Source organism: Pleurodeles waltl, chromosome 6, assembly GCF_031143425.1.
Source record: "Pleurodeles waltl isolate 20211129_DDA chromosome 6, aPleWal1.hap1.20221129, whole genome shotgun sequence".
In the NCBI taxonomy this organism is placed as follows: Eukaryota; Metazoa; Chordata; class Amphibia; order Caudata; family Salamandridae; genus Pleurodeles; species Pleurodeles waltl.
In genome coordinates, this window is record NC_090445.1 from 145,724,371 (window position 1) to 145,744,169 (window position 19,799).

At 43.0% G+C, this 19,799-nt stretch overlaps 1 protein-coding gene across 2 annotated transcripts in view; it reads right to left on the reverse strand.

Annotated features, from left to right (window-relative positions):
* Window positions 1–19,799, reverse strand: part of LOC138299405 (keratin, type I cytoskeletal 19-like) — a 138,747-nt gene that overhangs the window by 76,448 nt on the left and 42,500 nt on the right. For both annotated transcript variants that reach the window (XM_069237637.1, XM_069237636.1), the window contains exon 2: window positions 2,231–2,313. In XM_069237637.1, the coding sequence (XP_069093738.1) occupies window positions 2,231–2,313 (83 nt within the window). The remainder of the gene's footprint in view (window positions 1–2,230; window positions 2,314–19,799) is intronic.

Below are 19,799 nucleotides of genomic sequence, written 5' to 3' on the forward strand. Positions count from 1 at the left end.
CGATTGGATCGATATGTATATGCTAAGTATGTTGTAGAGTTTGCCCTACAATGGACCTTCAATCCCTACATATTAACCCTGAAGGTCCCAAAGGGTCAGATTTAGTGTGAATGGGAAATGTCTGTGCAGGTGTATGTCCAACCCTATTGAGCAGCTAGTTAAACCAGCATGACAAATATGGCTGTATCTGAATCTATGCAGGGAAGGAAGTTGGTACCCAAAGTTGAATTTCCTGAAACAGTAGCATTTCAGGTGCGAACCACTTCGGATAGAGCAGGCCGGCATTGTGTTTACTCCGGTCTAAGACGCCATTAACGTTCCAAGAGAACCATTCAGAGTTTGGACTAATGACTCATGTATATTCTGAGTATGGATGTGTTGAAGGGCAAACTGATACAATAACCCACAACAGCCAAGAGCTTTAAACTGCCTTTATGGCCCTGAGGACCCCACCTCCTAGGGCAGAATTTTTTTTAAGGAGAGGGGGGTGCACAGCTCCACTCCCGAGCCAAAACTGGCTCGCGGACCTCATCCCCTGAAGCCTTATGCCATTGATCACCCAGAGCACCCACAATACACAACTTTGGAAGTTGTGGGTGGAGACCCAGGGTCCTCGAGGCCCCCCGGTTCCCCACATGACCCATCCTAGATACAGTGAAAGCCGGCATTGCTCCTTCCCAGCAAGTTCAGGTATTTTTCCATGCTCCCAACCGCCAGGAGCATGTTTGTAGCTCCCATCAGTTGGAAGTGCACACTTTTTTGCTCCTTGCACAGTTGTGGACAGACAAACTGTGTCCCAGGTGTGGTTTCCCCAGGATATATAACTGGACCCAGCACCGGGGCCTTTAGAGGCTGGGGGGGTGCACATTCCACCCTCTCATTTAAATATACTCGTTGGCCTCAGGGGATGGGATCCCTGGGGCCTTTGCATGCTTGGGGAGGGGGTCCTGCACCCCCTCCCCTTTAAATATATGGTCAATGTGGTCCCCTGGGCCTCAGAGAGCCTCGTGGAGGAAGACTGCATGCCCCCTTCCCTTATTTAAAAAATCAGCCCTAGGGGATGGAGTACCTGGGGCCTTACAAGGCTCTGGGGGGGGACAAATTTGGCATGCCTCGGGCAGGGAGGGCTGCCTGAGGATGAAATTGAGAAGGGGGACCTCACACATGCCCTTCTCCCCAAATAACAATATATGTCTTGATTCCTGGTCCTTGGCCCACCCCGAAGATCATTTTAATTGAAAAAATCAATGGTGCCTGCCATTTTTTTCGTTTGCCATGATCCTGCAGGAGTACTGTGGGATTGTGGAAAAAAATAACAATTTTAGATGCCCATTCCCCCTACAAGGGCTGGGGGCAGAGTGTACCTACCCTGACCCCCTTATATTGTTTCTTTAAAACATTTTCAGCTGAGAGGACTAAGCCCACAGAGTCCTGAAATGGCTGCTGCAACATTTGTTATCATTTTAAAGGCAGCCATTCAGAGTGCTTGCTCCTTCAGGACCTTCACTGCTGCAGGAACGAGATGGCCTAAGTGACAAAAAGTACCCTAGGCCAACCAGAATGCTCTATTTTCTGAAGTTGTGATTGCAGAACTATTGCACAAGTCCACGTAGTCAGCCTCCCAGATTTACAAGTATTTTCAAAATTAATTTCTTAAATCCCAGTGAATTAATTTACACCAAATCACAAGAAGCACACTTTCTGGACCAAGATCAAGCTTCCTGCCAAATTTGGTGTAATTTCTTTCAGTCCTTTTGGCTGTAGGGTGTTTAAAGAAATCACAATGGAAATTGCATGGGGCTTTAGCATTTTGGGACCACTCTTTTCTTGGTCCCCGTTTGACATATCAGACCATACCTATCCAGGAAGGAGCTAAACAGAAAAGAGCCCTTCTTTGGAAAGTTTTGTGAAGATTTGTCAAAAGGCACAAACGTTATTAGCAGACTAAAAAAGCCATTTCCTATGGAAACACCATTCTAACTATGACTACGCAGTGGCCACCACCAATTGAAGATAGATAAAAATCTTTTTAGGGTTCAGGATAATTGGACTCTGTAATGTGACATAAATGTCTGAATTATGGAGGGAGTGATTGGTTGTACTTAGCGTGGGTTGATAAAAACCACACCAATGGCACTGATCTATGGTTATCCTTGAATGAAGTAGACAGGATCTCACATATACCCAACCCCGACCCATCCAGCCCCCTCTGTTTATATCATAAACATACTTGGTGCTGAAGTCATCTGCCGCCAGTTTTGCATTGTCCATCTGTATGTCAATCCGTGCTTTATTCAAACGTCCTGCCACAATCTGTAAAACACAGAGATTCTGGTCAGTGTTACATTTCCATTGTGATAAATTTGAGTTCTGAAAATAACTTTTGATCTGTTAGCCATGCCACAATCACACAACTCTGCGTCATTCACACAATAGACTTATTTATTCAAGAAATATTTATGGACATAGTGAAAGAAAGATGACATTGAGTGGGTAAGCTTTAACCTTTATTCTTCTCTCTCCCTCATCCACATCGTAACTGCTGTTTTACTCACCACCCCGAGGTAACACATTCCACGCAGGGAACTGGAACCTCGCTACCGCACCATTATGTACATAACATCCCATCACACACCCCTTCCTTCACAATAATAAAAAGAAACCAATGAACACCCACAATAAACATAAATCAAAATATCTACATAAATGCAAACACTGCCCCAAGTTGAAAAGTACATCTTGATTTCTGTGTATGTAAGCGGCCCATACCCACTAATACTTGCTTGTATTTTACAGGACATGACTTCACTGTCCCCGACACTCTCCTGTCCTTACCACAATCCTTGTAACATTCTCTCGTTTGTACGCCCATCCATCTGCCCACATAGTCTGTTTTCGATTCTGGTACAATGGAAAGGATAGACTTGTTCCACGTTTTCCCATTTTCTAACACTACAACAGGATCTTTAACCTTGCCCACCTTTGCGGGAGAAGAAAATCTAGATAACCCCTTCCGCACAAAACCTTGACTTCTAATTCTCACACATTCACCTTTCTGAACAGCTGAACCTCTGTGTTGCTTTTCTTTGGTTCTATATTTCTCCTTCACTGCAGATCTCACATCTACTACACTTCCCATTTTATCCATTTCAATGTTATTTCTAGCCATCCATTCCTTATTCAACGTAGAACCCGCTACTCTACCTCCCTGTGCTTATATGGGGAGCGGGCCTTATTCCCCACAAAAAGTCCTCCACTGCTTTTTTCCACTGTAGCCCATTGACAAGATCCAATTGCAAATTGTCTTTTATGACACAGTTCAACCTCTCCACCAACCCATTGCTACGAGGATGGTAAAGGGATGTCAGAATTTGCTTTATGCCCGAGCTGGCTGAGAAATCTGCCATCTCACGTCAGACTAGTTGTGTCCTGTTATCAGTTACGATCTCTTCTGGGAAACCTTCCCTCAGGAACACTTCTTAAAAAAAATTGATGACTGAATCAGTGTTAATATAATCCACAAATTTTACTTCAGGCATTTGGTCACATAGTCCACCATTACCAGGGCATACTTTGGTGAACTTCAGATTACACCAAACAGTCCTGAGATATCAAACGCCACCTTAGAACCTGGCACATTTTTAACCTCAATCGGGTTTACAGGGAAAGAACACGTTACCTGAGATTTATCATTCAGTACACACATGCAACAGTCACGCACATAATGCTCAATTGCTATATATAATCCAGGCCAATATAAATCCTCTCTTACTCAACGCTTCATAGCACGGATCCCAAGATGCCCCTTTTGTGCCAAGTCTAGCACTCTTTTCCACAAACTGCCAGGGACTACCTCTGTGCATTATATTCCCAACAATGGACAACTCCTCTTCAAATCTTTGGTAGGGAATTAATGCTTCTGGGGTATTCTTCACACTAGGCTACCCGCTTGTGAGAAAGTTCTTAACTCCCTGCAATTTTTCATCCTTCAACAATGCATTTACCCACTCTTGCTCCGTCAATGCTCCCTTAGAGACTTCACCAACAGAACTCACTACACATTAAATTTCTAATTTGTCTACCGTGCCTAATTCATCAACACTCTCTTTCAAGGGTAATCTGGACAGACAATCAGCCACTCGATTCTTCACACCCGACATGTACTCTAGTTTGTAACTGATTTCCTGTAGTCTATATTGCCACTTTGCAATGCGGGGAGTAGCTCTGCCCTCTCCCTTGCTGGTGAATAGGTCCACCAATGGCTTATGGTGTGTTCTTAAAATGAATTATTTTCCCGAACGACATTTTTTTAAAATGTTCTACTCCCCACCACATAGATAAGGCTTCTTTTTCAATTGCAGAGTATCTAGATTCAGCCCCCCTCAAGGTTCTCAACACGAATGCAATAGTTTCCTTTTTAGCATCATTCCTCTTTTGCATAAGAACAGCACCGAGACCTATATTACTCGCAACTGTGTAAATTATGCATGTTTCATTGATGTCAAAAGCCTTGAGGGGATGCTCATCTGCAATACTCTTTTTAATTAACCCAAATCTTTTGTTACATTCCTTGTCCCACATAAACTTGACGTTTCTCTTCAAAAGATTATGTAAACATGCTGTCATGTCTGAGAAATTGTGCACAAATTTTGCATAGTATTCTACTAGGCCAAGAAAAGACCGAAGTTGGCCTTTGTTCCTAGGTGTTGGTGCATGTCGAATAGCATCTAAAATTTTCATGTGATGTCCCAAATAATCAATGCCTTTATGCATAAACTTGCATTTGTCTTTCCTTAAAGTCATCCCACTCGATTTGATAACTTCCAACACAATTCTCACTCTTTCATCATGCATTTCTACACTCTCTCCAAATATCAAAATATTGTCTTGAAAATACATGACCCCGTTTTTTGTTTTCAAACAACTTATTCATCAATCGCTGAAATACTGTACTGTAGATGCCGATGCCAGTACAAACGGCAAATGGACATACCTATATGCTCCTTCAGCAGTCACAAATGATGTGTAGTGTCTAGAAACCCTACTCAGCTCTACCTGATGGTATGCAGAGGATATATCAAGAGAAGTAAAATATTTAGCTCCCTTCAAAGTTGCCAACATTTTATTAATGTTTGGTAGTGGTTGACGATCAACCCAAATATTGGTGTTTAAGTCTCTCAAATCCACGCAAAGTCTTACGGATTTGTCTGCCTGACGTGCCAAAACTATGGGAGCCAACCATTCTGACCCCTCAATAGGTTCAATTATGCCCAAAGAACACAATCTTTCTAATTCCCGCTTTAATTCAGTGCGTAATCCGAATAGTACTTTGCGCACCTTATGAGCTACAGTCCAGGCACCTTGTTTTACTATTATGCAATGTTGAAACCCTTTGAGCTTTCCCAATTTCTCTGCAAGTAATTCTGGGTAATCATTCATCCAAGGCTTAGTTCCCCTTCCCCCATCAATCTGGCATATACTGCCTCTTTTTGACAGCACCATATCATGATGATTTGAGTACAGGATGATTCCTAATTCCCCTTATTCATCCCAACCAAACAAATTAGCTCTATCTTTTACAACATACACAATTCCTACAGCACATTTCCCACTGAATTGAAAATTAGCCCCAAATTTACTAACCACCTCTTCACACTTTCCACTGTAAGAGAAAAAATTTAAGCGTGATTCATGCATTACCATATTCTCAAAATCCTTAAAATCTGTCACATTAAGTAATGTGAATGGAGGACCTAAATCTGCTAGAAATCTGCTAGAAACTTCACATTCTTATTGTGCACTGAAACCACGCAAGATGGCTGTCTTCTCTTCTGTGTCACTATCATAGATGATATCTCTATAGTTCTTCCGTCTTCCTGACTACTAGATGAGAGCATGAGGATAACATTCTCTTCTTCATCTGAATCCATGTAGATACTTTCAATCATCCTGACTGTCTGTGGCGTATTCTTTGTGCTAGTGCTTGCCATGCATACCCATGCGAAATGACCGCTTTTCCTGCACTTGAAACATGATTGATTCACAGGTGCACAGTTTTTTGAATTACCCATGTGAGATTTACTTTCACAATGGCAGCATAACATCTTATTCTTCTCGCTTTTGTTCCTGAACAGTGAAACCTCTGGTTCACCATATCTATTAGCTTTATATCCATTCGCAGTTGTTTTTGTACATTGTTTCACTCTTATTTGCTTTATCTCTGCAGACTTGACACTTTCGGTCATCTCCCTCATGCAATGTTGTGAATGCTCAATACTCCTATATAACTTCAAAGAAGTTTCCAAATCTGGCTCTTCTGTGGCTAACATTATTTCTTGTACCTTTTTGTTAATCTTTCTTTCAATTAGTTGATCACGTATAATCTCATCTCTGAACTCTCTATAATTGCAACTCGTTGCCAATGTACAAAGTGCTGCCACAAAATCATCTATTGACTCTCCCGGAATCTGGCTGCACTGAAGAAATGTATGCCTTTCAAGAACTATGTTTCTTCTAGGGTTGAATCTTTTTTCTAATGTGCTAATTATAGACGGATATTCATCTATCGTAGTCATTGATTCAGTTCCATCATCCCCTACTGTCAAAATACTCACTGCTTCCATGGGCAAAGTTTTTAATATATTCCTGCCTTCTCCACCTAAATTGTTATTATAAGCACTTTTTTCTTTTTATAAGTAAACGTATCACCGTCTATGACCTCTAAATATACCTCAAATGTCTCTTTCCACATTTGCAAGTCCACCAGAGGTGTTCCTGACTCTTGTAGAAATGGTGCAGATGCAAGTATCCTTTCTATCTTGAGTCTTTATCTTTACAATAGAAAGCTACTCAGGTGAGTTAAATGCTCCTTTAGTGGATTTTACAGGCTCAGTAATTCTCCTTTACAATTGTGCCTGTTATTGAAAATTTAGTCAAGGTATTGTTGGTATTAATTTATTTTATTTTTATTATTCAGTTATTTCTCCTCTTAATTGTCAATTTCTTTTCATTTACCTTGCTTTGCTTTTTTTTTTTTTTAAGTTGGCTGGGCATGTTTTTGGAAATCTTCCCCAACATGCCAATATTGCCACCAGACATGTGCAGTACGCCACTCTCCCAAGCTACGTTGTCCTTTTTTAATATTTATCTCATTCTATGATTCCCCACATCCAATATGCCCCCCAGACATGCGCATGTTGAGACTCACGGGTCCACAATCCTCTGCGACACCGGGAACAGCGCTCGTTTGCTGTGCAACGCAAAATCCCAATGCTCCACACCAATTTGCCACCACTTGAAAGTGGCTCAACGTCTTTTACTGCACCCGTCCCTCAAGTCATGTGCCATATTACAATCGCTGCACACGCCTCAATTCCGTGTCTACGTACCCCTCCAAGTGAGTTTTGTTTTCTTTCTGTTTATTTGTTAGTTTAACCCGCTCATCGCCACTGAAAGGAAGACGACATTGAGAGGGTAAGCTTTAACTTTTATTCCTCTCTCTCCCTCATCAACATCGTAACTGCTGTTTTACCCACCGCCCCGATGTTCCACATTCCATGCAGGAAACTGGAATCTCGCAAGCCCACCATGCTGAACATAACATCACATAGCCATGATTCGACATTAAGGGGGTTATTACAACTTTGGAGGAGGTGTTAATCCGTCCCAAAAGTGACGGTAAAGTGACGGATATACCACCAGCTGTATTACGAGTCCATTATATCCTATGGAACTCGTAATACGGCTGGTGGTATATCCGTCACATTTGGGAAGGATTAACACCTCCTCCAAAGTTGTAATAACCCCCTAAATGTCTTGTTTCTAGTGGGAGTACAGAATAGCACCAGGATGCGCAATTGGGTTATTTTTCGCATTTACAAAACCCAAGCCGAAATAAATAATCAAATGGTGAGGGTGGGGAATAGATAATAATCAGGCGACAAAAAGCAGAGTAATCTGTGTATGGTTGTCCTGAACTGCCATTTTTCAATTTATTCAAATGGTTAATTATCCTATATTAAAGACAATCTTACATCACAAAATGTATGTTTCAATTTAAAATTTGTGTACATTACTCTGCCTGATTTTTTCCCTGGTTCCACCCCAACCCTTCCACCTCTATCTCCTGCATCTGTCCCCATGTAGTGCCTTGAAGTAGGCAGCAGTGTTATAGGTATTATATAAGCAAAGAATGTGATGTTTATTGGAACACTGAGACGAGTACACAGCTAATGGCAGAGGGGTATCATAGCTAGCACAGGGCACAGGTACAAAGACACTGAATAGTTTAGACTTGGGCAGTGGCTAGGTGTTAGAAATGGGGCCTTTGGTTGGCAGTCAGGTTATTCCCTGTCCAAGCAAGGACACTCACTCTAGTCAGTGTAAAGAAGAATCACACTCAGTTAACCCCTGCTCAACCCCTTGGTAGCTTGGCACGAGCAACGTACCAACACACAGTAATACAGTGAAAACACTACAAAATGGACACCACACCAGTTTAGAAAAATAGGTAATATTTATCTAAATCAAACAAGACCAAAACGACAAAAATCCAACATACACAAGTCAATATATAAATTTTTAAAAGAATAAGTCTTAATCCTTAGAAAACAATGAGAATGCTGTTATTACACAAAGTACCTGGTTAACGTAAAAAATAAAGCCGCATGGGCAAGCGCGCGTTGGAAAAGGATGGCGATGCGTCAATTCCTTACTCGCAAGTGAGGCTGTGTGTCATTTCCTTCTCCGGTCTGGTCGGTGATGCGTCGTTTTTCTCCCTTGCAAGAGAGTGATGCGTCAATTTCCAGACAGCGCACCTCAGATCCGGGCAGAGTCGGGTTGACTTGAACGCCCAGGGATGATGTGTGGAAAATCCAGTATCAGGAAACCACGGTGAGTGGGGTTTGCGTCATTATCAGCCTCTGTAAGCAAGTGTTGCACATTGTTTCTCCAGCTGTGATGCATCGATTTCCCAGCCGTGTCGCATCATTTATCAGCCGCGTTGCAGAAGGTGAGATGAAAATTTCCCTGCACTGTGTTCTGTGCATGGATTTTTAGTTCTTGTCTGCGAAAGGGCCCAGGGTCTGGATATGGCACCACTTGGCAGGGCAGGAGTCTCAGCAGAGACTCCAGGTGTTGGCAGGGGAAGTCTTTGGTAGCCCTGAGTCTTCAACTACAGGACGCAAACTCAGTTCAAGCCCTTGGAGATTCTTCTCAAGCAGGAATGCTCAACAAAGTCCAGTCTTTGTCCCCTTTCACAGGCAAAAGCAGCAGGGATAGCCTAACAGTTACAGGCAGTGGCAGCTCTTCTCCTCAGCTCTTCTCCTTGGCAGAGGTTCCTCTTGATTCCAGAAATAAACTAATTTTTAGGGGTTTCGGGTCCAGTACTTGTACCCCTTTCTGCCTTTGAAGTAGACAAACTTCAAAGGAAAGTCTCTCTTGTTTGTGAGATCCTGCCTTGCCCAGGCCAGGCCCCAGAAACACACAAGGGGGTTGGAGACTGCATTGTGTGAGGGCAGGCACAGCCCTTTCAGGTGTGAGTGACCACTCCTCCCCTCCATCCCAGCACAGATGGCTCATCAGGATATGCAGGCTAAACCCCAGCTCCCTTTGTGTCACTGTCTAGAGGATTGGTGCAAACAGCCAAACTGTCAAACTGACCCAGACAGGGAATCCACACACAGGGAGAGTCACAGAATGGTTTAAGCAAGAAAATGCCTACTTTTTAAAAGTGTTATTTTCAAACACACAAAACAACAACCTTTACCAAAAGATGTATTTTTAAATTGTGAGTTCAGAGACCCTAAACTCCAAACTTCGATCTGCTCCCAAAAAACTCTGCACTTTAATATTTAAAGGCAGCCTCCATGTTTACCTATGAGAGAAATAGGCCTTGCACAGTGAAAAACGAATTTGGCAGTATTTCACTGTTAGGACATATAAAACACATTAATATATACCCTACCTTAAACATACACTGCACCCTGCCCAGGGGGTTACCAAGGGCCTACCTTAGGGGTGCCTTACATATATGAAATGGGAAGATTTAGGCCTGGTAAGTGGGTACACTTGCTAAGTCGAATTGGCAGTTTAAAAAACTGCAAACACAGACACTGCAGTCGTAGGTGTGAGCCATGTTTACAGGGCTACTTGTGCAGGCGGCACAACCAGTGCTGCAGGCCCACTAATAGCATTTGATTTACAGGCCCTGGGCACTTCTAGTGCACTGTACTAGTGACTTACTAGTAAATCAAATATGCCAATCATGGAAAGCTAATTATACATACACTTTACAAAGGAGCACTTGCACTTTAGCACTGGATAGCAGTGGTACAGTGCCCAGAGTATCAAAAGCAGCAAAAACAGAGTCCAGCACACATCAACAACCTGGGAAACAGAGGCAAAAAGTTAGGGGAGACCACGCCAAGGATGCCAAGTCTAACACTAGGGGAAACTGAAAGAGACAGATGCACTGGCACTAGAGTGATGAAACTAGGACATTTTCACAGGGCCATCAACTCTGATATGACATAGGGAATTAGCACTGACACATGGGCCTCAACATGTACAAGAAGACACTAACGTGTGGCACAAACAGTGGTCTAAGATGCTGACACAAGAGCACCGAGACGAAAACACAGTACACTGAAACTTGGACATAATCAGTGATGCAGGAGGACAGTCGCTAGGGCAATGACACAGGGGTACCAACACCCACATGTCACATTTACATTGGCCCTTTCAGTGACACAGCAGAACAAACACTGATACTGCTGATCTTGGGGCATTGGCACAGGGCACCCATCGTACCCTTGGTAAACCCAATCCCTTCCTCATCCATGGTGAGGGCCCACAGTACCTCTTGTCCATTTCCAGCACTGGATCAAGGACATAGGTTTCTGCTGTCATGGTCAGACGTTTCAGTCAGACTCAGTCTCTTTGTGACTGTCCAGAGAGTTTGGACAGCACCCTGGAGGGGCACAGGCCTGAGTAGAGCTTGCATGTGAATGAGAGCAGGCTTTCTTCTTTCCTTGGGTGGCTGGGATATTTTTTTGTCATTTGTCTTGCATCACATGCCAATGCCCGAACAGGAATTCAATGCAGGCAGTTGCAAATAGACTGTGGCACACATCAGGATTATGGTGGCAGCCTGTTGCACTGTAACTAATTGCCATTGATGGGGCGCTCGCATCTTGAGCGAGAACCGGGTCCTTGCTGCACAGGTCTTGCTACTGTAACTAGAAATGCATTCAGGTGGAAGCTGTACCTTACAGATAGGATACAGGCATCCTCCTGGGAAGCCCAGGCTACTCTGAAAGCCTGTGTCTATCTGGTGGACCTGCCCTTCTTCAGTGAATCCCACCAGGGCCTCCGCCTCAGCTTAAAGCCCTGAAGCGCTGCTTCACACAGCTTGAGGGGTTATGTTTGGTTCTGTGAATCCATATCTGTGTGTACACCCATGTACAGAAGTAATTTTAGGTTTTGCTGATCTTTCACTATTTATTAACTTAGGTTCACTTGGGATAAATCTGCAAGCTCTTTATATGTTTAAATTATATTCAGTTTTGAGCAATGTTCCTGGACCAATATACTTTAAAATACCTTCAGAAACAATGTCATCGGAAGTTCTGTGTAGCGAATCGCCATACAATTGCATTTATATTCACTGATGTTATTGCTGTGAGGTTATTAAACATCATCATTTGTAAAAAAAATCCAGATATTCTTTGGAGAGAGAAGACTTTCTGAAGCACTGCCAGGCCACACCAATGTCATACAGCGCTATACAAAACTCTGTTAACATTTCATAACCATCCAGTGTTCTCGATCCTGTGTTTTAAAATGGACCATTCTACAGTAAGGACTCACTAGGGTCGAATCACACGCACCAATAATTCATATATAAGACCAAAAATTGTGTATTATGCTCTTTAAAAACTCAACATATTGTACAATTTTCAAAAAGATATTCCAGCTTATCTATACATCCAAATTAGTTCTAACCAACTGATTCCCACCCTAGATGTGTTTGAAATTGTTTTTACTGTACTAAATGAATCACTCAAAGGGTATACCCTTGTTCCTCTTTCCACTGGTTAGCAAGTTGGTACCTGAAAGAAAAGGTATCTTACCTTCATGATAAAAACGAATTGAGTTTACATCTAAAAAAGAGTCATACTGTATGGCAAGATATTGGTAAATAATTTAAAATAATTAGGTAAAGGGTAGTTTTAAAAGTCATACACAGATTCATTGGCAGTCAATCAGGCACGCACAATTGGTGTTTAAATTTATTTTTCTCATATAATTAATTTATAGATGTAACCGATTTAAAGATAATTAGTACTGGTAATTGTACATTTTAAAGAAATCCTTTTGACACTGACAATTTAAGTTACATTAGAAGTTTTTCAGATACAGTGGAAACTGATACTTCATTTATGCATCATTTATTATATTTTGCCGAGTGCTGGTTGGGTAAAACGTCTTAATGAAGGTTTGTTCCACTTGGAATATATTGTAAAACAGACCATTTTGCATCCTGATCACTATATTCCAAATGGGATTGATGATATGTGTTCACTCATTTCTCCTTTTCTTAATTATCTGATTGAATCTTAATTACATTTTCCCAAGCCTATATTTTATTTGAATTGAAGGAGAGGAGATAGTTTCAAGGTCTGAAGTGTGGCTATAATAATATTGGTATATCTGCAGACATAATGTGGTTTTTAATATGTTATTTTTTTAAGCCAAGTAAGGTGTTGAGAACATCAACATCTGACATGCAATCAACCTTTATAGCTGATAAGATCTGACAATATGTTTCTGTCCTCAAATGTTTTACTTGCACACATCTATCATGATGATTCAGTTGAATGCTGGGATGGGCAGATTAAAACATTGCTCTCCATGATGTAATCTAGCACTGCCACAACTCCACTCCCTGGGGTGTGCTACTGTGCGGCTTCAGCAGTATTTGGGTTTTGTTTGCAAGTCAACAGCAAAGTGTGCAGTTTTCACAGTGTGTGGTTTAATTCTGCATGGAGAGTCCACAGCCTTTTACAGTAAAGAAAGAGAAGTGTAAATCCAAGCCATCTAATATTGACCTTCTCTGAATCCTACATAATGAAGAGAGTGGAACATGGCCAAGCACAAAGAACGTACTGTTTGATATTTTGAATCCAAGTACCCAGAGGAGGAGTATACTTACACAAAACAACACCCAAGGAAAGCTGTAAGACTTTAGGAGTAAAGCAAATAATTGCATTGCACCTTTCCAAAGTTTCAAACCCTGCTAGAGTAACTGACCTTTTCATATTAGTTTAAAGAATCAAAGCAGATCTCTGCCTTTAAATGAGGTTCTCAGTGTAGGAGAAAAGAAGATTGTAAATTGATGGTGTCCTCTTTTGCTCTCTTAAGTAAGAATGAAAGTATATAGATGAAAAACAGTTTCCTTCCACTTAGATTTTGTGTTACTTGAAAATAATTATATTTTTCTGTTCAGGGCGATGGGGCATTTTGTATGCTCTTTTCATGAGGTTGATGATAATTTTTCCCAGCAAGAGGATTAACTAGTAAGTTAGGTAACAATATGTCAACATTAATTTACAGTGTAACCAATTTGGCCACACAATAAAAATCGAAATCAGAAATAATGTTGAAGGGTCACTCAGGTTAATGTAGACAAATTTCTAAAATGTACTGTAAAGATACATAATAGCAATTGGGTAATCAAATCTTCTGAAGAAAATTAGATGGATTAGCATAAAACAAACCAAAAACTCTCTCACAGCAATACAAACAATCAAAAGCAGTATCTGATGCTCAGAAAACAATCGCTGGACAGTTTTCTTACACATTAGTGAAAGTTGAAATTGTCTCGCTAAGTTGGTTTATCGACAAATAAGGGAAGTCTTCTAGAGGTCTGAACTGCTGCAATCAGAAAAATCGAACTAAAACGGTGTAAGGGCAAAAGGCGAGGAGCAAAAGTAAGGCAAAAATGAATGGGGAAATGAAAATAAGGTTAAGGCATTTCAGAAGCTCGGTCAAGAGACTTTTTAGAGAGTTAAGTGTAAGACTAAACCACACTGAGCAAAGCATGGGGATAAATGAAAAGGTCTGAGGTATGTACCTCACAAAGTCCAGGGGAAAGTCTGCCTACAGTCAGTCAGCTAAAGCCCTAGTTAAAACCACAAAATCCAATCAGGCAACACCTTTCTTGGTCATGCCATCACAAGCTACAATGTATTCTCCTGTCCCATGGTGTAACTTGCAACATCATTCTTTGCTCCCAAAGCAGTCCTAAGAACACCGTTGTCCTTGGTGCTTTGGAACATCATTTTCAACATGGATGAATACAGGACAGTCATCTCATTCTTGGTCTATCTGTGTACTGCCTTTATACTCTCTATTAATAAAACAATGGCACATCTATTTCCAAACTAACACTTCACAATGCACCTGCAGTGAAACAACATGTTAGCAGAAAGCGAAAAACAGTTTGTCATGGTAAAGAAATTCAGGCCTAGTAATGTCAATGTTAGAGCAAAACACATTTAATTCCACTTTATACTATGCCCATGTTAAATTTCTCTAGTTATATAAATTTCAGTTACATGGACTCAAATGAAACTTCATTATACTTTAAATATGTGTGAAATAAATTCTCATTACATGAAGGCAAATGTGGTCAAGAACCACATTTCTCAACATCAGACAGTGAACTTTAATGCAAACCTTGCACACATTCTTATTATTTCTACTGCAAATACATTCAAATAACATGAGAATGGTTATAAACATACATTCATTGGTTATATTTCATTTAAGGCACACTGAATAATTTTTCCTTAACACAACAGTGAATGCACTTCATTATTGATGTTGAGTGCACCACTTTACTTTACTTCAATGTTAAACGCACATTATTGTCAGCGTCAGGGGTAGCAGCAAAATCTACCCTGTTCAGAGGTGAAGAGACATCACTTTATTACAAAGGAAAGGCCAATTAATGAAAAATATAAAAGTGTGGGTGTTGTACCTGGCTTTTTGACAGGGTCATCCCCAAACTTTTTGCCTCCTTCCTCCTATTTTTTCTGACCTGTTGTTGTTGGCTTTTGACCTCTGGGCACTTTATCACTGCTAACCAGTGCTAAAGTGCATATGCTCCCTGTGTAAATGGTACTATTGATTGGTTTATCCATGATTGGCTATTTAATTTACTTATAAGTCCCTAGTAGAGTGCACTATATGTGCCTAGGGCCTGTAGATTAAATGCTGCTAGTGGGCCTGCAGCACTGGTTGTGCCACCCACTTCAGTAGCCCCTTAACCTTGTCTCAGGCCTGCCATCGCAAGGCCTGTGTGTGCAGTTTCACTGCCACTTCGACTTGGCATTTAAAAGTACTTGCCAAGCCTAGAACTCCCCTTTTTCTACATATAAGTCATCCCTAATGTGTGCCCTAGGTAACCCCTAGAGCAGGGTGCTGTTTAGGTAAAAGGCAGGACATGTACCTGTGTAGTTATATGTCCTGGTAGTGTAAAACTCCTAAATTCGTTTTTACACTACTGTGAGGCCTGCTCCCTTCATAGGCTAACATTGGGGCTGCCCTCATACACTGTTGAAGTGGCAGCTGCTGATCTGAAAGGAGCAGGAAGGTCATATTTAGTATGGCCAGAATGGTAATATAAAGTACTGCTGACTGGTGAAGTCGGATTTAATATTACTATTCTAGAAATGCCACTTTTAGAAAGTGAGCATTTCTTTGCACTAAAATCTTGTTGTGCCCTTCAATCCACGTCTGGCTAGGTTTAGTTGACAGCTCCTTGTGCATTCACTCAGACACACCCCAAACACAGGGTACTCAGCCTCACTTGCATACATCTGCATTTTGAATGGGTCTTCCTGGGCTGGGAGGGTGGAGGGCCTGCCCTCACACAAAGGACTGCCACACCCCCTACTGGGACTCTGGCAGACAGGATTGAACTGAAAGGGGGCTTGGTGCATTTCTTAGACACTCTTTGAAGTCACCCCCACTTCAAAGGCACAACTTAGTATAAAACAGGGCCTCTGCCCTACCTCATCAGACACTTGCTGGAGAAGAAACCTGAACCAGAAACTACATCCTGCCAAGAAGAACTGCCTGGCTGCTCAAAGGACTCACCTGTCTGCTTTCTACAAAGGACTGCTGCCTTGCTGTTGGCCTGCTGCCTTGCTGAACTCTTGTCTGGCTGTGAAAGTGCTCTCCAAGGGCTTGGATAGAGCTTGCCTCCTGTTCCCTGAAGTCTCAGGACCAAAAGGACTTCTCTCTTTCACTTTGACGGTCCGTGCGGCGAAAATTTCGACGCACAGCTTGTTCCGCGGCGAGAATAACGCCGCACACCGACGCTGATTGACGCGACGCTCTTGGGACGACCGAAAATCCGACGCACGGCTTCGCAAGGACAACGCCGCCCGACCTCTAGAGGAGAAATCGACGCGACGCCTGCCGTGAGATTGTAATTTTGACGCGCAGCCCCGCAGAACGACACGCAGCCGGAAAACAAGCAGGAAAATCCACGCACAGACCCGGGACATCTGGTAATCCCCGCGATCCGCGAAAAGAGACTGTCCGCGTGCCGGAAAACGACGCACGACTTCCCCGCGTGGAAAATAACGACGCAAGTCCGTGTGTGCTGGGGAGAAATTGACGCACACACCCTTTTTCCATGCACCTCTTCTTTTGTGGCCCTCTGAGGAGATTTTTCCACTCCAAACCAGGTACTTGTGCTTGAAGGAGACTTTGTTTATATTCTAAAGACTTAAGACACTGTGGCCCTCATTCTAACCCCGGCGGTCTCAGACCGCCGGGGCCAGGGTCGGCGGGAGCACCGCCGACAGACCGGCGGTGCCCCGCAGGGCATTCTGACTGCGGCGGTTTGGCCGCGGTCAGAAAGGGTAAACCGGCGGTCTCCCGCCGGTTTACCGCTGCCCTTAGAATCCCCCATGGCGGCGCAGCTTGCTGCGCCGCCATGGGGGATTCTGACACCCCCTACCGCCATCCTGTTCCTGGCGGTTCGCCCGCCAGGAACAGGATGGCGGTAGGGGGTGCCGCGGGGCCCCTGGGGGCCCCTGCCGTGCCCATGCCAATGGCATGGGCACGGCAGGGGCCCCCGTAAGAGGGCCCGCTTGTATTTCACTGTCTGCATAGCAGACAGTGAAATACGCGACGGGTGCAGTAGCACCCGTCGCACCTTCCCACTCCGCCGGCTCGATTACGAGCCGGCTTCATGGTGGGAAGGTCGTTTTCCCCTGGGCTGGCGGGCGGCCTTTTGGAGGCCGCCCGCCAGCCCAGGGGAAAACTCAAAATACCCGCCGGGGTCTTCCGACCGCGGTACGGTATGACCCCCTGTATGTCACTTTTCAGTGATATCCCTACAATTTCCCATTGCAAACTTTATTCTTTTTGACTTACAATTATCCAGATAAATATTATATATTTTTCTAAACACTGTGTGGTGTATTTTTGTGGTGCTATATGGTGGTATTGTATGATTTATTGCACAAATACTTTACACATTGCCTTCTAAATTAAGCCTGACTGCTCGTGCCAAGCTACCAGAGGGTGGGCAAAGGATAATCTTGGATTGTGTGTGACTTACCCTGACTAGAGTGAGGGCTTTTGCTTGGACAGGGGGTAACCTGACTGCCAACCAAAAACCCCATTTCTAACAGTGGGCATTTGACAATCATTCACAGATCTACTAATGGAGATGTTGTGACAATTCTACATAGCATAAATTTTAGCAGAGGGGAAATGTGGCCCATTGTATGTACACACATTTATATTTATTTTTTTACCCACAGATGTTTTTTTTCCAGAGGAGAAAGCTCTCCCCCTGCACCCACACCAAATTTCTCACTGTTGCCAGGGTTGGGAGGGGTCAGATTGGAGTTTGTAAGTACTCATAAATTTAGATGCCTGTGGGTATTCACAAACTTGAAATGCCCATCTCCCACTCCTTGTGTAGGCTTTATTACTGTTGATTTCTCCACATGTTCATGGAGGGGAAATATGCAGTTCTAAGTCTATTTATGCATGCTAAGAATCATTTTGTGAATTACAGCAATATAAAGTATTTTTGATGTAAATAATAACTTAGATAGTTTTGCTAATAGGGCCTGGTGTGTTTCTCATCATTTTATGTACTATTTCCACATTTACCTGTGCTGTTCTATGATTTTTCATGAATGTCTTCAATATGTTATAAATTTCACCTGTTAGCCGCTGTTAGAGGCTTATTTGATTGATGTTTTATTTTTTGTATGAATATGATGCAGCCTACACAGGCTCATTTTTTAAATTTTCATATTTTATTCTGAGGTTTTTGTACACATGCATCATCCACAAACAAACACCCAGATACACACATACATACTCACACAGATAGCTGGAGGCCATGTTTGTAAATATCAGTAGAAACTCTGAATTGGCAATATAGGACCATGTTACACAGAGTACACGTTATGTATTGTTATAATTTAGATTTTTATTTTAGGATAGTTAGCTTGTAAAGCTGGGAAATGTGTATGCAAAATACAATGTGAAATCCTGCACCATACTGCTTGGTTGTTGGAAGTAAAAAGAAGAGAACAGTATTTAGTCATGGTACAGCTGACAGCGTGCACTGTTTGGAATGTTGAAGTGCTGTTCACCTTTTAAGAATAGAAGGAAATGAAAAATATAAAGAAAAGAGAGCAGGGTACATTTACCTTAACACCCTAGTCTTGGCCCAGGGCCCCCCCTGGCACCTTGCCAGGGAAAAAATGCATTTTTCTTTTAAATTCACTGCAAAATTCACAAATATTTGTGAATTTTGCTGTGATTTTCTTTTTTTAAAGCAAGTGCTGTCTCCCACGCCTGCTTTTAATTTTGCCCCTGGGTGGCCCAGGTCGCGGGGGCATACTTCGTTTTATATTTAAGGAGGGGAGTGCATGGGCCCCCCCTACTAGGGCTGTTAAAAGCCCAGGGACTACCACTTTCCCAGGCTATGCTTTAGTTATCTGTGGGAGGGCCACGTGGACCCCCCGCCTGGACCCTGGGGACCACCACCTCCCCATGGCAAGAACTAAAAAATGAATGGGGGTCCTGGGGCCCACCCAGGCCCCAGGGACCACCACCTCCCTGGGGCTACGTTATTCTATAATGTGGGGGGGGGACCCCCCCAGGCCCGGGGATCACGATCTACCTGTGGCAAAAAACATAAAATGAATAGAGGGGCCCCGCAGAACTCTCAGGTCCTGGGGACCGCCACCTCCCTGGGGCTACATTATTGAAGTATGAGGAGGGGTGGATCCGCCTGGGCCCTTAGGACCACCACCTTACCGGAGCAAGTACAAACAAACCCCCCCCAGGCCCTGGGGACCACCACATCCCCAGGGCTACATTATTAAAATATGCGAGGGGGCCACGCGGAAGCCCTGGGCCCCAGGGACCACTACCTCCCCAGGGCTAAATGTTAAACATGTGTTGGGGCAATGATAGCAACTAAAAAGGGGGTCCGTGCGAGCCCCCCATCCCAGAGACCACCACCACTCTTGGGCCAAATAGAAAATAAGAAAGAAGGAGAGGGCCGCACAGCCCCCCTCCTAAAACCATACATTGCCATGGAAACCGCCACCTCCCAGAGCCAGCTCCTGCGTGCTTTTTTCAAGCACAAAATCTCATATAGTGTCTGAAGAGTGGGATCTTTCTTGCAATCTGCTGTTGAGACCAAAGATAGTGATCTAAACTTTTAAAAACTACAAGTATGTAAATTT